The following is a 22,395-nucleotide window of genomic DNA, read 5'->3' on the forward strand; positions in this document are numbered from 1 at the left end:
GCCGGTAGGGTCCAGCAGGACCGCCAATGGGGGGGGGGGGACAAAAGGGGCAGCGATGTTAAAGTGCTGCTGCGACAGCACTTTAATGTTGGCTGCATATGGGCCGGTACCAGTGGCCACTTCTTCCCGGTCCGCCGTATTGGCCCGTACCAACCCACTTTCACCCATGGGGTCTGCTGATTTCTCACCCATCACCACTCCCCATTGCTCTGTAGTGTCCCTGCTGCAGGCCCTGCAGCCCACCCAGCTCCGTATCCACAGCCTGAGCCATCATTGCCCATGGGCCCTCCAGGCACAGCTGGGTCCCCAGGGGCGAGGGAGGGAATCCCCAGCTGTGACAATCTTTACACTGAGTCCCAGCCTCCCTTTGGCTTCATTCCAAATGTCTCCCCTGCTCGGCAATCTCTAGTTTACTGATCGGACACATTTTTGGGAAACATTCTCATATAACCCTTAACCCACCCCATTGGCCCCAGACACTGACCTTTCTCGCTCTCCAGATCAGATCGCAGCGTCTCTAGGGGGAGAAAAGGGGGAGAGTTGTTTACTTGTTTACTGACATCTAGTTTGATGACATCCTCCTCATCTGGACCCATGGGAAGGAGGCCCTTGAGGAATTCCACCAGGATTTCAACAATTTCCACCCCACCATCGACCTCAGCCTGGACCAGTCCACACAAGAGATCCACTTCCTAGACACTACAGTGCAAATAAGCAATGGGTCACATAAACACCACCCTATACCGGAAGCCTACTGACCTCTATTCTTACCTACATGCCTCCAGCTTTCATCCAGACCACATCACACGATCCATTGTCTACAGCCAAGCGCTAAAATACAACAACATTTGCTCCAATCCCTCAGACAGAGACAAACACCTACAGGATCTCTATCAAGCATTCTTAAAACTATAGTACCCACCTGCTGAAGTGAAGAAACAGATTGACAGAGCCAGAAGGGTACCCAGAAGTCACCTACTACAGGACAGGCCCAACAAAGAAAATAACAGAATGCCACTAGCTGTCACCTTCAGTCCCCAACTAAAACCTCTCCAGCACATCATAAAGGATCTACAACCTATCCTGAAGAACGATCCCTCACTCTCACAGATCTTGGGAGACAGATCAGTCCTCGCTTACAGACAGCCCCCCAACCTGAAGCAAATACTCACCAGCAACCACATACCACACAACAAAAACAGTAACCCAGGAACCAAACCCTGCAACAAACCCCAGTGCCAACTCTGTCCACATATCTATTCAAGGGGCACCATCATAGGACCTAACCACGTCAACTATACCATCTGGGGCTCATTCACCTGCACATCTACCAAATGTGATATATGCCATCATGTGCCAGCAATGCCCCTCTGCCATGTACATTGGCCAACCAGTTTTGCACCCACCTTATAGTAGCTCCATCTAGGTTGCATTTTCCTAGTTTGTTTATGAGTCAAGATATACCACGTCTACCACTTCCCCCCTATCCACAAAGCTTGTTACCCTGTCAAAGAAAGCTATCAAGTTGATTTGACACAATTTGTTCTTGACAAATTCATGCTGACTGTTTCTTATCACTTTATTATCTTCTAGAGGTTTGCAAATTGATTGCTTAATCATTTGCTCCATTATCTTTCCAGGTACAGAAGTTAGGCTGACTGGTCTGTAATTCCCTGGGTTGTCCTTATTTCACTTTTTATAGGCCTTGTTTACACTGGCAAGCTACTGTGCAGTAAAGCAGCTTTCTGCATTGTAACTCCCGAGGTGTGCACACTGCCAAGCCACTGTGTGTGCAGAAACTCCTTAGTTGCAGTGTTGCAAAAAAAATATCTCGACGAGAGTCATAAGCCTTAAAGTGCCGAGGCTCCAGCACTGTAAACACATCACATCACAGAAAGCAATCAATTGGCCTCTGGAAGTGTCCCATAATCCCTCTGCCCCCCACAGAAACCCCAACCCGTCCAACCCCCCCCCCTCGCTCCCTGTCCCCTGATCACCCCCTCCCGGGACTCCTGCCCCTAACTGCACCTTGGGACCCCACCCCCTATTTAAGCCTCCCTTCTCCTTGTCCCCAACTGCCCCTTCCTGAGACCCCCCCCCCAACTTCCCCCCTAGGACCCCACCCCTTACCTGTCCCCTGACAAACCCCTGGGACTCTCATGCCTATTCAACCTCTGCCTGTCCCCTGACTGCCCCCCGAACCTCCGCCCCATCCAACCCCCTCGCTCCCTGTCCCTTGACTGCCCCCCCGGAACCCTCTACCCCTTCTCCAACCCCCAGCCCCTTTACCGTGCCACTCAGACCAGCGTGTCTGGCTCCGCGCAGCGGCAGACACGCTGCTGCATACATGCTGCTGTGCTCCCCCGTGAAGCCACAACTCCAACTCCCCCTCCCCCCACCCCAAGCACCTGCCTTCCAGATTTGAACACCTCAAAATTCAGGATTGCTCAAGCTCAGTTTGGGCAGCTGTTACTTCATTTCTCCCAAATCAAATATACTGATCCACTGTAACTTGCTGTAGAAAAAGTAGGATAAAATTGAGCAAGAAATGCTTCCCAGTGGTTATTAGGACTGGAATTGCTTATCTGGTCTGAAGGCTATTTGCATACAGCACTATATGTGCCTTGCCAGTGTGGACGGGGAGTAAGTTACAGTGCTGTAAAGCCAGCACCAGCGCTGTAACTCTCAAGTGTAGCCAAGGCCTTAGTGTAGATAAGGTAACTGCTAACCTTTCCATCTGCACAGCCACTACTCTGCCCATCCACAGCTCCTACTCACCTGCATGGGGAGATGGGAGGTGGGGGGTTCATGCACAGTCTGAAGGGCAGAATTGGGTCATAAGTTCCCCCTGCCCGGCTTTGCATTCTGGTTTTCCTGTGAGCAGCCAAGTTACGTATGTTGGCGCTCCAAGCCCAGCAACCTGAGCCAGGCTGATCCCCAGGGAACAGTTCAGAATCACATTTGATTGGGATTCCTGAGTGAGAACTGAATGGGTGAAACCACTTGACGCTTCTTGGTTCAAACATGATCATAATTTATTCAGCTTCCTCTTCACCCTCAGCCCAGCTCCCATTGCCTGAAACTCCTCCAAACATAGAATCAAAGCCCCTTAATCTCTTAATCCCTGTATCTTTACTTTTGGTTTTGTTTCTCTCTCTCTCTCGCTCTCTCTCACCAAATTCCCCCCTTTTGTTACTTCACCTTTCGCTCTGTGTTGCCAACAGAAGCAGTAACTGGCCAGGCCAATGAGAACAGCCAGGAGAGACAGGATCACACCCAGAGCCACCATCCAGGGATTGACCCTTGGTAAAAACAGCTCTGCAAGAGAAAGCGCCATTGACTTGGGAGCAAACACGCACAGAATGAAGGCAGGACACAGGGACAGTGGTGATGCTGTGACTAGTTAAGAGTCTCACAGGGTAATACACAAGGAAATGTGGCTGCTTTGTGCTTTATTATTAAGCCAATCAAAACCCAAGCTTTTGCCTGGTTACTGAACATGGTTAATTAATGGGAGGGGGTGTGTTGAGGGAGGGGAGAGGGTAGGGTGCAGCTCCATTATACTACACCATCCCCCACTGGTGTAAATTCAGGCATTCCCTAGGCTGCTCTAAGTGATCCCAAGGCTGAAGCCAGTGCAGACTGGCCCTCAGAATCAGAGAGTTGTGAGGAGCTTCCCGACACCCCTGTGCTCACTGGGGTTCAGCCACATGAAGGAATCTGGCCCAAAATATGTTAATGCAGGATTTTAATAAAAACAAAACTGAGCTTGGAGATTCAGAGTAAAAATTCCCCCGGCATCCTCTTTCCTGGGCCTTGGAGCAATGGCTGTCTCTAGAGGGTTCTTGCTAAGTGATTAGTGTGGTGTATTGAAAACCATGTAAAAATTACAAGTTGACACCTGAAATCCTGAGGGGATTCCTGGTCCTGTTTGCAGGCTAAGGGGCTCTGTAGGGAGCGTGCATCTGGGTCCTCTGCAGTCAGACGGCAAAGAGCCAGCCTAGAGCAGGGTGGGTTTGGTTCTGCCTCTCTGCCTTAGGGAGCAGTCTGCTTTGTCTTTCTCTGTAGTTGACTGTGGCATGTTAGAGTTCTGGATTCTTAGAAATAAAGCAGTGTGACACTGCAGCCTTTCAGGAACAGTATTTATGTTTTGTTTCTAACTCTCCGTGTGTGCTGTGAACAGTCAGGTAATACTGGGCATATCATAGACTAACCAGCAGTGCAGCACTATGACACCTCAGACAAATAATGCTTTACAAATACAACATTCTTACTATTATAGTGATGAAATATTCATTCGATAGTAACCAAGTTATTTGGTAGATAACACATAAAATCAGGACCTTTTTTTCTAAAAAGGTAAGATTTTGTTTCTGCATATTTGGGGCCTGAACTTTTACTGCTGGTATTTTCAGATGTAATCTAAGTAGCAACGCTCAGGCCATATTCAGGGCTCTCTTGTGCTAGGAAAGTGACTTTATTACCCAGATTTTCATAAATACTCAGAACCCACAACTCTCACTGAGAACAAAGGAGAATTCCCTCCCCCACAGAGAATTGTGATGTTCACAGTGTGCGCGCATATGCACACACACACACACACACACACAGAGTGAGATGCAAGCATAAATACTCCTGCTGGAAGGCTGCAGTGATCATGACTTTATTTCTTAGAATCCAGAATCTGAATACACAAGAACCCCAGACCAGAGAGGCAGGCATCTCCCTAAGGCAGCAGGCACAACTCACCCACCTTGCTCTACGGTGGCTCATCTATAGGCACAGTTAGTGTGCGGCAGGCTGGGGTGTAAATCCACTGCGCACTGGCCTGCTGCGCACTAACTGGCTGTGTGCCCCTTCTGCACTGCACTAAAAGTTCCCTGGTGCACTTTGATCTGTTCCCATTTTAAAGTGGGGTAGATCAAAGCACAGCATGGAATTTTTAGTGCATGTAGCAGGGTCCAGACAAAGCTCAGACATCTATACCACAATTTAACAGGTCCCTAGCCTGAGGCCCTTAGCCTGAGCCAGCTGGCCTGGGTCACCAGCAGGTTTTGAATTGCAGTGTAGACATATCAAAAGAGAACTGAGGTTGCACAGGACTTTACAAGATGTGCTGAGCACATTGAAGGTTCAGGCCAATAAACAAGAGACACAATGACAAATATTCTCCACCCATGTCTGCAGCGTCTCAGTCTATCCACGTGCAGCACAAACAGGCACTGACCTGCTATGGAAATCTCTGACTCTCTCTCCTGGTTGAGTCGCGGGTTCCTGACACAGCAGGACACTCTCTGTTTGGACTCTTCTGTTAGAACAATGGCAATCTCTGTTTGAAACAGGCCACTGGCCTCTGGGGATATGTTTTCAGAGGCTGATGGTAAGAGCTGCCCCTGGAGATCTCTCCACTGAGCTTCAGGCTTTGGGTACCATCCAGCTGATCGACACACCACCCGGATCCCTCCGTCCTGATGTCCCTCCACAGAGATGGCAGGAGCAGAGCCCAAACCTACAGAAGAAATAAATGAACTTGTGATAATCCTACAGTGCCCAGTAATGAGCCAAAAGTTTTATTACACAGTTATCAAAAGCCATTTCCTATTAAACTGAGAACTGAATGTGAGTCCATGGATGTGGTTGATTAGTTAAACTGGCCAGATTCCAATTTGATAGAATTAATCTTAATGTCAGGGCTGTTCTATGCACAAACTTGCTCCAGTTTCATTAAAGTGTTTTTTTTTAAACCAGTGCAAACCCTGTGTGGACACTTTCATATCAAGAAGGAATCGACTCAAGCTACATTAATATAAACCATTTCCAAACCATTTAAGAGTGTCCATATAGGATTTTGCACTACTTCATTGTAACCAGTGCATGTGTATGTATAGACCAGAGGTGGGCAAACTATGGCATCCGGGCCAAATCCGGCCCGTGGGACCGTTCTGCCCGGCCCCTGAGTTCCTGGCCTGGGAGACTAACCCCCTGGCCCCTTCTTCACTCTTCCCCCTCCACCGCAGCCTCCACTCACTGCACTGCTGGCGCAATGCTCTGGGTAGCGCAGCTGCAGAGCCCAGCCTGACCCGGTGCTCTGTGCTGCATGGTGCGTGGCTGGTTCCAGCTGGGCAACACGGTGCCTGTCCTGGTGCAGCTGCACCGCCAGCCACCAGTGCTCCAGGCAGCGCTGTAAGGGGGAAGGGAGCGAGGGAGGGGAGTTGGATAGAGGGCAGGGGAATTCAGGGGTGGTGGTCAGGGGCCGGGGCAGTCAGAGGGCAGGGAAAAGGGGTGTTGGATGGGGCTGGAATCCCGGGGAGGGGCAGGTATGAAGGAGAGGGGGGGTTGGATGGGTTGGCGGGGGGCAGTTAGAGGTGGGAGGTCTGGGGGTGGTCAAGGGACAGAGAGCAGGGGGCGTGGATAGGGCAGGGGATCCAGGGGGGCCATCAGGGAACAGCGGGGTTGGATGGGGCAGGAGTCCCAGAGGGGCCATCAGGGGGCAAGAAGCAGGAGGGGTCAGATAGGGGGCAGGGCAGGGCCATGCCTGGCTGTTTGGGTAGGCACAGCCTCCCCTAACCAGCCCTCCATGCAATTTCTGAAATCCGATGCAGCCGTCAGGCCAAAAAAATTGCCTGCCCCTGGTATAGACAAACGTTAAATTAATTCACTACCAAAAAATGTTGTTACTGGGGAGTCCAGGTTGCCTCGGCTGTGCCTTGTACCCTTCCAGAGCACAGAAGTTGGCAGCAGAAAACTGGACTCCTCTGAGAGCCAGGAAACACACACACAAAACACAGATATTAGATAACAAAAAAATGCAGGGTTAAGGTATTGCCTTCTGCCCCAGGCCACACTTTTACTGATGAGCTAAACTGAAATAAAATCATCTTAATCTGAATTATCTTAATCCGGCCTGTGGGAGTAGCGACCCAGTGGGAGTGGCAGGTGGGAGCAGAGGGCAGGTGGCTGGCAGGAGCAGTGAGCAGGCAGCCAGTGGGAGCAGCGAGCAGGCAGCCGGCAGGAGTAGTGGGCAGGTGGGAGCAGGGAGCAGTTGGCCAACAGGAGCAGCGGGCAGGCGGTCGGCAGGGGTGGCTAGTGGGAGCAGTAAGCAAGTGGCCGGTGGGACCAGCAGGCAGGCGGCCGGTGCGGACGGATGGTGGGAGCAGTGGACAGGTGGCCAGCGGGTGCATTTTCCCCCCTCCCCCCGCTCATGGCAGGAGCAACATGCACACAGATGTACCTATGAACTCTGAGTCTGTGCTGACCAGGCACAACAACTGTGAGTGGTGGTTAAACGAGGGACACACTGCAAGAACTTGGTTGTTGGACTCAAGAGCCTGAAGCAAAGGACACTGCCCAGCACACTCTGCGGAGAGTGTCTTGCTGATGCTTTTGAGTTCATGAATATCGCTTGTGCTGTTCTCTCAGATTAATGCTTGGTTACTTTTATTAAAGAAACTATTTCTATCTCAGACTCTGTGCTTGCGAGAGGGGAAGAATTGCCTCTTAGAAGTGCCCAGAGGGTAGAGTGAAATTTTCCCACCTTACTGGGTGGGGGCTCAAGCCGGTTTTGTTTATATTGTCGAAAAGGAGCCCCCTGGATATTGAACCCAGCCCTTCTTGCTGCCCACTCCAGCTGGCAGAAGGGCTACATTATTATAGCGCTTTTTGATTGCCAGCGTAACTTTTGTCAACAAAAGTTGGCAGTGTAGACAAGGCCTATTTCAAGGTGGGTGGATTTTTTGTTGTGATTTTGTTTTTCTTTTTTGAGATGTAATCGGTATCCAGGCGATAATTCAGAATGTGCTGAAACTATATTTGAAAAGAAAATAAATTACACGGCAAACACTCGCTGGGAAGGGTGATGGGGATGGAAGAGGAGATAGGAACAGGGGTTAGGTCTGCAGCAAGGCATGTGGGTATTATGAGGAGGGGGATAAATTGGAATGGGTGGAAGGGGAGGAAAAAAGGGTTGGAGCCTCCTCAGGTAAGGGAAAGGAGGGGGATGGGAGGGATTTGATAGTGTGAGGGGTGACAGTAAAAGTTGTGAGTTTAGAGGCAGGGAGTCCTGTCAGCCCCAAATTCTCCCCTTTCCTGATCTGGGGAGCCCTACCCTTTTGCAGGGCTCTGAATTCCTTTTCTTCCCACTGTATGTCCTGGGATCTGGAAGACCCTCTCACTCTTGGGGTGTCTAACCCCCTCATATGATCTGTGATCACAGGTGAGTGGGGTGGGGGCTGAATGTGGTGAAAATGTAAACATCTTAAATGCAGGACATGAATAGTTAAAATACACATCACCCCTGTGTGGGGTTGCCGGAGTGTGTGGGGGAGGGGGAGTTGGATTGGGTGGGCCTGCAACATGGCTGGGGTCCTGGGGAAGTCTGGCTGGACCAGTGGCAGGGGGCCCAGCTAGGTCTGGTAGTTGGGGTGAGCAGCCCAGCTCAGTGTGCAGCTCAGGCTACATCACCGAGGGAGTGTGGGGCCCACCAGTAAGCTGCTGCCGGTGATGTGGGCACCCAGAAACGCAGGGCAGAGGGGAGCTACATGTTGTGGGGGATGGTGGAGAAGGAGACAGACACACCAGTCTCCTCTCACATGCTTAAAGTAGCCGCTGGGTAATAAAACTGTCAAGGTGTTGGGACAGGGACCTGGGATGAGATTTCTCTCACCAGCCCTGTTACCAGCTACACACTGCGAACATTGCAGAGCACGACCATTATCCCCACTGCACTATCACAGAACATACAGGGGGGAGGGGCAATGGGCAACCTCGGAGCAACTCAGTGGCCTAACAGAGAGTTCCCAGGACTGGGACTATTCCTTGCTCTGCCACTGAGCTGCTGGGTGACCTTGGGAAACTCACTTCTCTGCTCTGTGCCTCAGTTTCCCCATCTGTAAAATGGGGATAATGATGTGAAGCTCTTTCAGGTCTACTAATGGAAAAGCACCATACTATGCTTTTGGTTATTACTTAGGCACAGTCATGTAGCAACTGCAAACCTAGGTGAGAACTACAACCACGTAAGTGGCCACCAGCTCCTACAACAAATGTTTTCCTTTCTGTTAAAAAATACAAAAAAAACCCACAAAAAAACCCACCAACTAGAAAATTCACTGATAAAACTTTGGCTAGCACAGAGTTCAGGTTGCCTGGTGATATTATCTCCTGCCCTTCCATATCACAGTGACAGCTCTGAGACCCTGTTCCCACTACTCTCTCCACTGGTCAGTACAGCTACACTGAACACAGGGAATGCAGCTGCACTGCAGGCAGATACATGCTGCAATTCAAATCTGTGGAACACAACACAAACAATGCCTCCTTCCTGTAATCCTTCCTCATGTCTATTCATTGACAAAAAACTCAGTTACCTCCAGGCAACCTTAACTCTGTGTTATCTCCTGCCATTCAGCAAAACTCAGACCTCTAAAACCCAGGAAATCCATAGTGAAGGTAAACACTCACAAAACCTTAACTCTGCCCCTTTGGAGATGGCAATAACCACTGGGAATTGGCTGCATGCACGAAAGCTGCATGCACTGTGCTCGGTGTAGCTGTACTGACTAGCGGAGGGAATTATTTGGAGCATATTAGCAGCGCTGTCACTGTGATATGCAGAGAGGTGCAGGTGTACCTTAAGGGATTGATCATGCCTCATTTCAGCACTGAGTGGTGCAGGCTGTGTCAGTAGCAGGGCACAGACTCCTTGCCATGGGGATTATCAGCAGCCTGGTGTCAGATATGCCAGTGATCACCAGGGCTTGGTAAGGGGTAAGTGAAGGCAACGTCCCACAAGGAATCCTCAGGGCAAAGGTGATAAGACGATAACATTTTGCAAGTCAGGGGTGGTTTGTGTGTAGCAGGCTCAGTGTTTGAATGGAGACCAGGAGTTCACCACACCTGGCCTAAACCTCATGTCATGGTTACAGAACTAGCTGCATCTCTGTCCTCTTGCTGGTCTCTCTGACAGCACCTTCAGGGGTCAGGCCTCCTGCCTCTACGTGTGCTGGCGGTGGAGAATTCCTCAATTCTCCCACTCTTAGACCAGGGTCTGGGCTACAGGGCCCTGTGTATCAACCACTGTTACCCTGAAGGGGCCAGACATGTGCTGAGATCAATCCCAGCTGGTGTCATCAGTTTGGGGAGGATCAGCCATTTTCCCCCTTGTGTGCACAAAATAATTGTAATATCCACAACATATTAATGTCACCTGACTATTTAGGGGTGTTTGTGTGGCTCGTTAATTCCTTGCTCTAAAGACCTTAAATTTGGGCCACTAACCAACCCCTGGCTCTAACGAGTCGCAGCAATTTTCAAGACAATGTGAGGCCTTGTTTACGCTGGCAAGTTTCCGCACAGCAAAGGAGCTTTCTGCAGTGTAACTCCCGAGGTGTACACACTGGCAAGCCACTTTGTGCACAGACACTGTGCAGCTGAAGAGCTGTAAAACAACCAGCCTGACAAGAGGCGTACGGCTTTCTGTGCTGGGGCCAGTGTAGACACCCTGGTCAATTACAGCACTGCTATTGGCCTCCAGGAGGTGTCCCACACACCTGTTCTCACCTTTCTGGTCATCGATTAGAACTCTACTGCCCTGCCCTCGGGTGACCAACCTTCAGCCCCACCCTTTAAATTCCTTGGGAATTTAGAAGTCCCCTTCCTGTTTGCTCGGCATGTGGTGGTCTCAGCGCATCTGTCCAGGTGACCATGGCTACTGCACTCACCAGGCGCTCTCCTGCTTGGAGCAATGCCGACTGCTGGACCTCATTAGTGTTTGGGGAGAGGAGGCTGTCCAGTCCCAGCTGTGCTCCAGCCATCGGAATTATGACTATAGACAAATTTCACGATGCAAGACAGAAAGGGGCCATGACCAGAACATGCTGCAGTGGAGGGTCAAAGTGAAGGAGCTGCAAAATGCCTACCACAAGGTGTGTGAGGCAAACTGCCACTCCAGCACTGTGCCCACGAGCTGCCGGTTCTACAAAGAGCTGGATGTGATACTCGGTGCAAAGAGCCCCGTGGATACTTCAGGGACTTCCGTGACAGTCGAGAATGGACCGAGCCAGGAGGAGGAAATCTTGGACAAGGCTGCGGAGAAGGAGGGGGACCCAGAGCCAGATGATGACTTGTTCAGAGATGCATGCAGCCAGGAGCTCTTGTGTACCCTGGAGGTGGCTAGCCAGTCACTGCGTACAGAACTTGGCAAAGCAGAAACAGGAGACGAGGCCCCATGTAAGCGGCTTTGATTTTGGGCGTCACTGAAGTGAGTTGTTCGGGGGAGGAGGGTTGGAGAAGGCCGGCTTGTTTCTGTGTGCTGAGCTTGCAGGAGGGATTTGCAGAAGGCTGCCTTGTGTCTGTGTGATGCGCGTACCACCACATGCCTAGACAAAGCGGCGGAACAGGGTGTTGATGGACTCCCTCACTTCACGGGAATCTGCCTCAGAGATCTCCACGACTCTCACGGAGATACTGGGCAACCCGCTGCCGCAGATTCTTTGGCAGAGCTGCTTTGTTTCTTGCCCCACTAAGGGTAACGTTTCCCTGCCACTCAGCCATCACTGGGGGGAGAGGGGGGGGGGACCATTGCTGCACACAGGCTAGCTGCATAAGGGCCTGGGTGGAAGCTGCATTCCTTGAGATGACCCTCCCTTGATTCCCCAGTCACCCTCAGCAGCAAGAAATCTTCCATAATGATCACCTCCTGTGGGATGTGTGGGGACAGAAATGATTATCAGTCCCCCCGCCCCAGTGTTGGCTCTCCCCAAGAGCCACGTGCCCAGTGTACAGCAGGGGCTGGGAGCAGTGATTTACCCCACCCCCGAGGCTACTCACCATTTGAGGGGTCTTGTGGCTCATGTGTGCTTGCCTGGGGTCAGCCAGTTAGTGACAGGTGGGTGAGTACTGGCTGTGTTTTAAAGCAATGATTCAGTGGTCTCTGTGCTGCAAATGATAGTGCCTCTGTAAAATGCTTCATTTTGGTTTCACAAATCTGGCCTTGGGAGCCCAGCCTCCCTCATTTTAATCACTGGCTGAATGGCTGCACAGGATTAGAAAGCAGCCATGAAAAAGTAGAGAGGATCTTCTGCGTGATGTCATGCTGCACTCCGCAGCTCAAAAACAAGAGTTGAATGGACAGTGAGAAGAGGGACCAAAAGGAGAACGCAGTGTGCCAGAATGAAGCCACGGAGCAGCTCTTAAAGATTATGGAGCGCCAAATGGACACACTCCAGGCACTCCTAGCACTGAAAACTGAGCAGCTCTATGCCCACCCTCCCCTGCAGCCGCTGTTGCAAAACTCTTTCCCACGCACCCCACCCCAACCCCGCACACACACACAGCGCCAACACACAGTCCAGCTCTGTGGACTCCCAGTACCTACTGCACTCAACACCCATTCCTCTGCAGTTTACCCTGCTGAAGTACAATACCCGCTGCACAGTACTCCAAAGGACAAGAGTGCATATGACATCTGGACATACACAAATCTTTAATCATCTCGGGAACCCACCTCCCCCTGGGACCCTCCCTTCCACCATCCCCCTCACTGCTGATAGTGTGTGTGTGTGTGTGTGTGTGTGTGTGTGTGTGTGTCCTCCAGTTGTTGTTTTTATAATAAAAGATTTGTTTTGGTTTGAAAGCGACCTTTATTACATTAACTGAATGCAAACAGAGCCCTGAAAAGCAACAGTCAATTTTCTTAAACCTTCACAGTGTATCATCTGCACCAACATAATCACCTTCTAGCATTACAAGCACTGCAATCCCGAGCATAGCAACAAATATTAGTGGCTTTCAGGTTCAAATTGCTGCCTCAAGGGATCCCTGATCCTTATGGCCTCGCACGGTGCCCCTGTAATAGCCCTGGTCTCTGGCTGTTCAAAGTCAGCCTCCAGGTGCTGAGACTCAAAAGTCCAGCCCTGAGTGAAGCTTTCACCCTTCCCTTCACAAATATTATGGACGGTTCAGCACGTGGGAATAACCATAGGAATATTGTCATTGGCCAGGTCCAGCCTCCCATATAGGCAGTGCCAGTGGGCCTTTAAATGACCACAAGCACACTCAACAGTCATTCTACACATGCTGAGCCTATTGTTGAACCACTCCTTGCTGCTGTCAAGGTTCCCCGTGTATGGCTTCATGAGCCACAGCATTAAGGGGCAGGCAGGGTCTCCCAGGATCACAATGGGCATTTCGTCTTCCCCTATGGTGATCTTCTGGTGTGGGTAGAAAGATCCTGCTTCCAGCTTCCTGAACAGGCCAGTGTTCCGAAACTTGCATGCGTCATGCACCTTTCTGGAACAGCCCGCGTTAATGTCCGTGAAACACCCAAGGTGATCCACAAGCAGCTGGAGAACCATAAAGAAATACCCTTGTGATTAATGTACTCGGTGGCTAGGTGGTCCGGTGCCAGAATTGGAATGTGCGTGCCATCTATCTCCCCTCCGCAGTTAGGGAAGCCCATTTGTGGAAAGCCACCCAGAAGGTTGTGAATGTTGCCCAGAGTCCATGGTCTTTCGCAACAGGATGCGATTAATGGCCCTCCACACTTCCATCAACACGAGTCCAACGGTTGACTTTCCCACTCCAAACTGGTTAGAGACCAATTGCTAGCAGTCTGGAGTAGCCACCTTCCACAGTGCAATCGCCACACGCTTCTCCCACAACAGGGCAGCTCTCATTTTTGTGTCCCTGTGCCACAGAGCAGATGCGAGCTCATCACACAGTCCCATGAATGTGGCTTTCCTCATTCGAAAGTTCTGCAGCCACTGCTCATCATTCCAGATGGGCATGACGATGTGATCCCACCACTCAGTGCTTGTTTCCTGAGCCCAAAGCTGGCGTTCCACTGTAGTCATCATTTCCATGAATGCCACAAGCAATCTCATGTCATAGCTATTGTGCGTAGCAAGATCAACGTTGGACTCCTCTTGCCTTTGTAGTTTAAGGAACAACTTCACTGCCACTCGTGATGTGTTAGTCAGAGTGAGCAGCATATTGGCCAACAGTGCGGGATCCAGTCCTGCAGACTGAAGAGGCAGAGCGCGCAGTACACAAACCACTGAAAGATGGCGCCAAATGTGGAAGGAAGTGCAGGGATTGCTGGGATGCAAAGCAACGCATCACGGGGCATTGGGACAGGGCCCAGGATGCCTTGCAACCCCATTTGCCTTTCCACAACACTTAGCGGCAGAAGAGGAAGACATGCTCTGTGGGATAGCTGCCCAGAGTTCACTGCTCTGAATGACGATGCAAATGCCACAAGTGTGAACACGCTATTGCGCAGGCAGCTGTCAGTGTGAACACACAACAGCGATTTCCTTTTAGTGCTCTGAGCTCTGTAACTGCTGGTGAAGAAAGTCTCCCACTGTAGACATACCCTGAGTATGCGTCTGAGTTTTAGAGAACTTAGAAAAAATGGATATTACACAGCAAACTAGACTCGACTTTACCCAGAACAGAGCTGCTGCCCCACTATAATGATAAAAATTGTCATCTCACAATGAACCCTCTGACTCCACTTATTACCCTGTTGAAGACATTAAAACATCAGAACAAGTTACTGACCTGCCACATGTAGTTCCAATAAAGCATCTTCATAAGAGACACCGGACTGAAAAAAACACTTGTACTGCCCATTGTCAGAGGGTCGGATATCGCGTATTCTCAGAGAAACACTCCCATTGGTGATGTGGTCTCTTAAGAGCTCAGTTCTTCCTTGATATTCCAGCATCTGCTCTCCATACTGATCCTGCCCATCACGGTACAGGTGCACAGCTAGAGAGAACTGGGATCGGAACCATCTCACTTCCATGTTTTCAGCGCTCATCCTGGGGGAGAGGTGGCAGGGCAGGACGGCCTCCCCCCCAAGGGAGGCAATGACTGGGTGGTCAGGTCCAGTCACTGTGAACTGCGCTGTGAAATGTACAATGAAAAAAGGAAATTAAATCAGCAAGGGGCTGGGGCATTGCATTAATTCAGCAGTAAGGCACACTGCAAAAGAGCGCCCTGCATTAGAAGTGAGAGACCATTTAAAGACAAAAGCCTGCCAGAGAAAACTTACCATAAACCAATCAAAGGTCTGACTACACGTTACACTTATCCCAAAGGATTCTCATCTGGCACATGGGACTCTCTGGTAGGTTCCAAAGTCTTTCAAACCTTTCTCTAAGGGTTTGCTCTCTTGGTTAACAGGTCCTGTCATTTTGCAGTCCAAGATTCGGGCCTCTGGTCAGTTCAAAGCCAACTTTTATACCAAACATCTTTGTTCTCTTGGGCTTCTGGGACCTGGTCTAACCCAGTTTATGCACCTCTCCCGAGGGGTGGTACTTCTCTGGAGCTGTTACCTGTCCCTCAAGTGATTACCCCCATGGATGGCAAATTCTGAAGGAGATGGGCTAACCCTCCCCCATGGAGCAGATTACAATCCCGAGCCCACAAAGATACATATAACGTGTATAGATACCATTGATAAAGGGGACACAAATAAACAGAACATGCATAAAGTGAATTTGATAGTCCCCAAAATGCCGCACGTGGCTGCAATATCTGTCACACAGAGTTCACATGTGAGTGTTAAACGCTGACCCTATTATCTCTGAATAAAGCTCTAACTTCTCATAGGCACCCTGGGGCCTGGGTCTCTGATACACCAAGGCCTTGTCGTGCTGCTCCAGCACAGGGGCCTCCTCATCTGCAGGAGGGGTGGTGTAAAGGCTGACAAGGTGTAAAGATATGAAAACAGACCATCACTATGCAGGCAATGGCTTTAAAGGTAAAGTCAGGGGTCAGATAATGGAGAGGGGGAGGAGGCAGATAGAAAAGTGCAGGAAACAGAGAACCGGTCACTGTGGCACTGCACAGGATGTGGGGGTCTCGGTGAAGAGACTCAACATCAGGAGAGATCGAGAGAGCTGGTTAAATTAACAGGATGGAAACCACAGCAGGGGGGAACCAAAATGCCCAAGTAGCTGTGGAGCCAGCCCCAGGGGTGGGTGGGACAATATAAGGGGTTCACTTAAGGCACAGAAGGAAGAAGCCAGCAAATATCCTCACATCCTCACTGTGAGATGAGGTCTAGCTCTGAACCCTAGTCAGATGTGCCTAGTGCAGCATGAATGACTTGTGGGTTGTTACGTCTAAACTGGCAAGTCTAGGATTCAGGACTCCTTCGTGGCTGAAGAGTCTGACTTGTGACATATACGGTCTGTCAGTGCAGTGTATAGGATTGAGTAGTGTCCTTTTAAATAATTTGTGAGCCCTGTAGTGGTGCTCACTGTGTTCTGTGTTTGGGAAGCTGCCAGAAATCAGCCAGAGCAGTAGGATGGATGTAGTGTCAAGGCCTGACATGATGGTGTATGACAGTAACCATGGTCACTGGGGACCCAGGTGTACCCTGTGATTTCTCCATGTTGCTGGTTGTTGGCAGGCTGAGGAGACCTGGTTTACAAGACAAGGCAGTGATGTGAGGTGGATGGTGATGACCAGCAATAGCAGCAGCAGCAAACCCAGCGAGGAGGTTGGAGCTCCTACCTGATACCAGCCTGTAAACCTGTAGAGCGAGGCAGAGAGCGACGTAGCCGGGCAGAGCGGAGCTCACTGTGGAGCCGGGGGAGAACGAGGGAACCTTCCCTGTCATCGTAGCTGGGTCTGGGGAACAGGAGAGAGAACAAACCAGACAGCAAGTGAGTGGGATGCAGTGTCAGTGCCAGGTTGTCTGACTTTCATAGCCCTGGTCCATGGATCAGTTACGTTTACACTAGCCCACTTCCCAATATTCATAGACTAAGTTCAGAGGGGACCGTTAGATCATCCAGTCTATATGTGCCACAGGCCAAACACTCTCACCCATTTACCCTTGTACTGAGCCCAAACTTGTGTTCGACTGAAGCATCTTCCAGAAAGTCACCAAGTCTTTGTCTGAAGAGAGCAAGAGATGGACAATTCACCACTTCCCTGGGTAGTTTGTTCCAGTGATTAATCACCCTCAGGGTTACAATTCTGTGCCTTAATTCTAATTAGAATTTGTCCAGTTTTAACCTGCAGCCATTGGTTCTTGTTATGCCTTTCTCCACTATATTAAAGAGCCCTTTAGTACCCTGTGTTTTCTCCATGAAGGTGTGACAGGTGGGGAATTTTACTGAAATATTTTTATGAACTATCAGTAGGACTCTGTACCGATCCCCTTGGCATCGCTGCTGCTCTGGGGGAAAGCATTGCTTCTCTCGCTGGGACGTGGCCGAACAGGCTAGGTGTCTGAGATGTAGAGCCACTCGGACTGTCTGGTCTGGAATCAACCCATATCAATGGAGGATTTTGAAAAGACAATGGGAAGTCTCAATGAATGAGCATCAACTCCTACACCAAGTTTCTTCCCTCCTCCTCTCTGCAGGAAAGAGGAGCAATAGCTCAGTGCTGGAGCACAAAGGGAGAACGTGTCAGGTGTCTGTGTTAAGGGACTGGGCTGACAGAGACACAGGAATTCACTTGGGACTGAGAGAGAAAAAAGGGACAGGGAGAGAGTGAGCCAAGCTGGACCCTCCAGCAGCACGGCTCGGCCAAGCTCCAGCTCTAGCCAGGCTGAACCCGCTCTTAAAGTTTGCTTCTCTGTGCTGACCTAAGGACTTTCAGACTCTATAGGCCAGGTGACTAACACATTGTTATTTGGTGTGGAAAAGGCTGCCTGGTGTCTCTGCAAATACTCATTATCTTTGCTGGAAATACCTCACCTGATGCATCCTAAAACTGCATTAGCTTTTTTAACAGCCATATCACATTGGCAGCTCATAGTCATCCTGTGATCAACCAATACTCCGAGGTCCTTCTCCTCCTCTGTTCCTTCCAACTGATGTGTCCCCAATTTATAACTAAAATTCTTGTTATTAATCCCTAAATGCATGACCCTGCACTTTTCACTATTAAATTTCATCCTATTACTATTACTCCAGTTTATAAGGTCATCCAGATCTTCTTGTATGATATCCCGGTCCTTCTCGGTGTTAGCAATACTTCCCAGCTTTGTGTCATCCGCAAACTTTATTAGCACATTCCTGCTTTTTGTGCCAAGGTCAGTAATAAAAAGGTTAAATAAGATTGGTCCCAGAACTGATCCCTGAGGAACTCCACTAGTAACCTCTTTCCTCCCTGACAGTTCACCTTTCAGTACGACGCGTTGTAGTCTCTCCTTTAACCAGTTCCTTATCCACCTTTCAATTTTCATATTGACCCCCATCTTTTCCAATTTAACTAATAATTCCCTATGTGGAACCGTATCAAATGCCTTACTGAAATCGAGGTAAATTAGATTCACTGCGTTTCCTTTGTCTAAAAAATCTGTTACCTTCTCAAAGAAGGAGATCAAGTTGGTTTGGTATGATCTACCTTTTGTAAAAACCATGTTGAATTTTGTCCCAATTACCATTGACCTCAATGTCCTTAATTACTTTCTCCTTCAAAATTTTTTCCAAGACCCTTACACACTACAGATGTCAAACTAACAGGCCTATAGTTACTCGGATCACTTTTTTTCCATTTCTTAAAAATAGGAACTATGCTAGCAATTCTCCAATCATACGGTACAACCCCTGAGTTTACTGATTCATTAAAAATTCTTGCTAATGGGTTTGCAATTTCTGTTATATCCTTGGGGGCAGCCGGTTTAGGAAGAAATCACTTGAGGCCAGACAGCAGACAGCTAACAAAACTACCATTTTATTTACAGACACAGAGCTCACCCAACTGGCCGAAGCTGGCTGGGCTATCCCCCTAATAATCTAACTCAGTTGCCATAGGAACAAAAACCATGACAACCAAATACACAACATACGCCTACAACGCCACAAAAAACGATGCTATGGGAGTCACCCCGTATCTCTTGATGTTTGGGCGAGAACAATTTCATGTGCCAGTTCCTTCAATATTCTTGGTTGAAGATTATCTGGGCCCTCCGATTTTGTCCCATTAAACTGTTCGAGTTTGGCTTCTACCTCGGATGTGGTAATATCTACTTCCATCTCCTCATTCCCATTTGTCATCCTTGCATTATCCCTAAGCTCCTCATCAGCCTTAGTAAAGACTGAGGCAAAGTATTTATTTAGATATTGGGCCATGCCTAGATTATCCTTAATCTCCACTCCATCCTCAGTGTTTAGCGGTCCCACTTCTTTCTTTGTTTTCTTCTTATTTATATGGCTATAGAACCTTTTACTCTTAGTTTTAATTCCCTTTGCAAGGTCCAACTCTACATGGCTTTTAGCCTTTCTCACTTTATCCCTACATGTTATGACCTCAATCAGGTAGCTTCTTTGCTAATCCCGCCCATCTTCCACTTCTTGGAGGCTTCCTGCTTTTTCTTAATCACTTCTCTGAGATGCTTGCTCATCCAGCTCGGTCTACAACTCCTGTCTATGATTTTTTTCCCCTCCAAATCTTAGTTGGGGCATTCAGACACTACTGTGAATGGGACATCTTAAGGAAAACAAGCCAGTGTGGTACAAATGGCCACTGATTGCTGGGGTAAAATGGCTCCATCACCTGACCACACCTGTCCCAGGTGAAGGCTCTCTGGGGATCTCCCAGATCAGTCATCAGCCCCGGGTGATTTTACATATCAGTGACCCACTCTCATAGCCTCCAGCCTTAGTACAAATGTGAGGGATGAATTCTGAACAAGGTCACCCCAGCTCTGTGCCCCCTGGGATCTGCAACATTTAAACCTCTCTCAGGGTACATCTACACTGCAGCTGGGAGCGAGCTTCCCCGTGGGGGTAGACAGACATGTGATAGCTCTGCTGGAGCTAGCACACCTCCTCTAGCATGTAGCACTAGCTGGGGGAGCAAAGGCAGCAGCTCAGGTTCCATGCCCGAGAACAAACCCACCTGGACCCCCTTAGGTATGTACTTGGGTGGCTAGTTTGAGCCCCCACCCATGCTATCTGCCTGTGGGAGGAATCGTGCTGTAAAATCCTCCCAGGAACCAGAAGGTGCCTGGAACTTCCCCTACAGCCGCCAGGGCCTGTGTTACCCACAGAGCGGCCAGCGGTGGCCAGGAAGGGGCCTGACCAGGGCTCAGACTCGCGGCCTCCCCCCAGTGACAGAGCTCGGGGGGGAGGTGAAGCACCCCCTGCCCTGGCAGGCACCTGTAGTAACAGCACCTGCCCTGCCCCGGGCAATGGCCCTGCAGACTGGGGTGGGGCTGGGAGGGATTCACTGACTCTGAAATAACAAAGCGGGGGGAGGGGAACCCGGCCATTCCCCGGGGAGAGTTTACACCATAAATCCCCAGGTCACTCACCGAGGCTGCAGCATCAGTTCCGCTCACGGGTCACGGAGCCTAAGGGTTTGAGGCCGGACCCGTCGGCGTTATTTGTGTTACATTTGTAGCTGAATTAACGGGGTCGGGGCCGAGCCCCGCGCCTGGGCCTTCCGCGCGCTTCAAACTGAAAGTACCAAAGTAGGAAAGTGAAAGTACCGGTCCGTGTCCCGCGCTGCTTGGGGCGGAGCAAACTCCTCTGAAATAAAGGAAAGGAAGGAACTAAACCAGCAGCACCAGCAAAAAGCGTCACCCCGTTTGCACCACCCAGCCCCTGCCCTGAGGAAGGCAGAATGAGGAAGGTGGAAGGGGAGATGCTGCGGGGGGAGCTGAAATCCAGAGTGACTGAGGCGAGAAACAACAGCTGATCAATGGGGGGGGCGGGTCAGAACGGACTGAATGTGACCCAGGCGCTGCCCGGCTGGAGCTGGCCCCTCCTTGAAGGGAGTTTTAATGGCCAAGTCTGAGTTTCACTGAAATCTCGGGGGGGGGGGGCTCAGAGCTGGTGCCGAAGGCGGGGGCTGGGAGAAGGCGCCGCGGGGGGAGGGTCCCCTCCTCACTGTTGTGCTGTAACCAGCAGCCCGGAGAGGAGGAGTCCGTGGGGCTCCCCGGGCGTTGAGCCCATGGGCTGGATTCTGATAAACCACGTATCCCCCAGCCCCGCTCCTTCCAAACAGGAGCAGGCGGGGAGCATCGCCCAGATCTGGTGCCGTGTCCTTGCTGCTCAGCCCAGATGTTCCCAGTGACCGACACCCTCTGCAACCCCCATCTCCCCAGCAGCCCTTAGTGTCAGCAGTAGAGACTGCCTGTGTTTCTGCCTGTAGACATATGACCTGTTGCCACCCACACACCTGTGTCCTGCCCAATCCCTAACACTCATGAACCTGGGGGCCAAAGGTGCTCCTCCACTTTTATCTTCCCTTCAGGGCCTAATTCAGGAGATCTGCTCAGAGGCAGACCAGCAGATCTGGTCCCATTCAAAATGCGGCCAGATGAGGCACTACCTGCCTCATTACATTCAGGCCAGTGATTAGAGCCCTCCCCTGCAGTATGAGGGGACCCAGGTTCACTTCCCCTCTGTGTGAGGGAAAGGAAGGACTTGAACTGGGGTCATAGGAGAGTGCTCTAAATATATGTTCCAGTAACTGAAGTTAGGCTGGCTGGTCTATAATTCCCTGGGTCGTCTTTGTTCCCCTTTTTAAGGATAGGCACAATGTGCCCTTCTCCAGTCCTGGGTTCTCACCCCTCCTCCAGGAGTTCTCAAAGACAATCATTAATAGTTCTGAGATTGCTTCAGCCAGTTCCTTAAGTGCCCACAGGTGAATTTCATCAGGCACCACCAACTTGAATAGATCTAACTTACCTACATGTTCTTTAACCTGTTCTTTCCCTATTTTGGCTGCTGTTTCTCCCCCTTTGCTGCTAATATTAACTGTATTGCATATCTGGTCACAATTAACCTTTTTAGTGAGGATTGAAGCAAAATAGGCATTAAACACCTCAGTGTCAGTGACTGGGACATGGGCAATCATGCCTCATGGTCAGAGGCCAGGGTCAAAACATGAGTCTGGTGCTTGATGCCAGAGCCTGGCATCAGAGCTGAGGTCAGACATCAGGAATCTGAATCAAGGGGTCAGAATTGGGTTAGCTAAAACAAAGCAAAACAAGGACAAGGCTAGAAGAAAGCAGGAGCTATCACCATGTTGCTGGGCTTAAGACCTGGTCTGCTAAATTTGGCAACCAATCCAGTGCTGTAGCCACTCAAGTAGCCTAGTACAGGCCAACTGCACTTATTAGGCTGTCCAGAGACTGACTCAGCCTTCTAGATGTTGTCTATTATTAGCTTCCTTCTTTGCTAAGTAGAGGGCCTACACTTTCCTTCATTTTTCTCTTGCTCCTGACATATGTATAGACTCTCTTCTGATTGCCTTTTTTGTGCCTAGCTAGGTGTAGCTAATTTTCTGATTTGGCCTTTTGTCCCTATGTGCTTGTGCTGGTTTCCTGTGCTCATTCTTAGCAACTTGTCCACATTTCCACTTTTTCTAGGATTCCCTTTTGATTTTCAGGTCATTAAAAAGTTCCTGATTGAGACA

General features: G+C 50.0%; 1 protein-coding gene across 1 annotated transcript in view; it reads right to left on the reverse strand.

Annotated features, from left to right (window-relative positions):
* LOC123345952 (butyrophilin subfamily 1 member A1-like) overlaps nucleotides 1–21,278 on the reverse strand; it is a 33,396-nt gene extending 12,118 nt beyond the window's left edge. Inside the window, exons 1-6 of the mRNA XM_044983091.1 lie at nucleotides 21,154–21,278; nucleotides 20,285–20,499; nucleotides 16,525–16,641; nucleotides 14,560–14,907; nucleotides 5,228–5,509; nucleotides 3,202–3,318 (exon numbers count right to left, since the gene is read on the reverse strand). Coding sequence (XP_044839026.1) covers nucleotides 3,202–3,318; nucleotides 5,228–5,509; nucleotides 14,560–14,907; nucleotides 16,525–16,630 — 853 coding nt within the window. The 5' untranslated portion in view covers nucleotides 16,631–16,641; nucleotides 20,285–20,499; nucleotides 21,154–21,278. The remainder of the gene's footprint in view (nucleotides 1–3,201; nucleotides 3,319–5,227; nucleotides 5,510–14,559; nucleotides 14,908–16,524; nucleotides 16,642–20,284; nucleotides 20,500–21,153) is intronic.
* Nucleotides 21,279–22,395: the final 1,117 nt, after the last annotated feature.

The sequence above is a fragment of the Mauremys mutica genome, chromosome 12 (assembly GCF_020497125.1).
Source record: "Mauremys mutica isolate MM-2020 ecotype Southern chromosome 12, ASM2049712v1, whole genome shotgun sequence".
Lineage (NCBI taxonomy): Eukaryota > Metazoa > Chordata > Testudines > Geoemydidae > Mauremys > Mauremys mutica.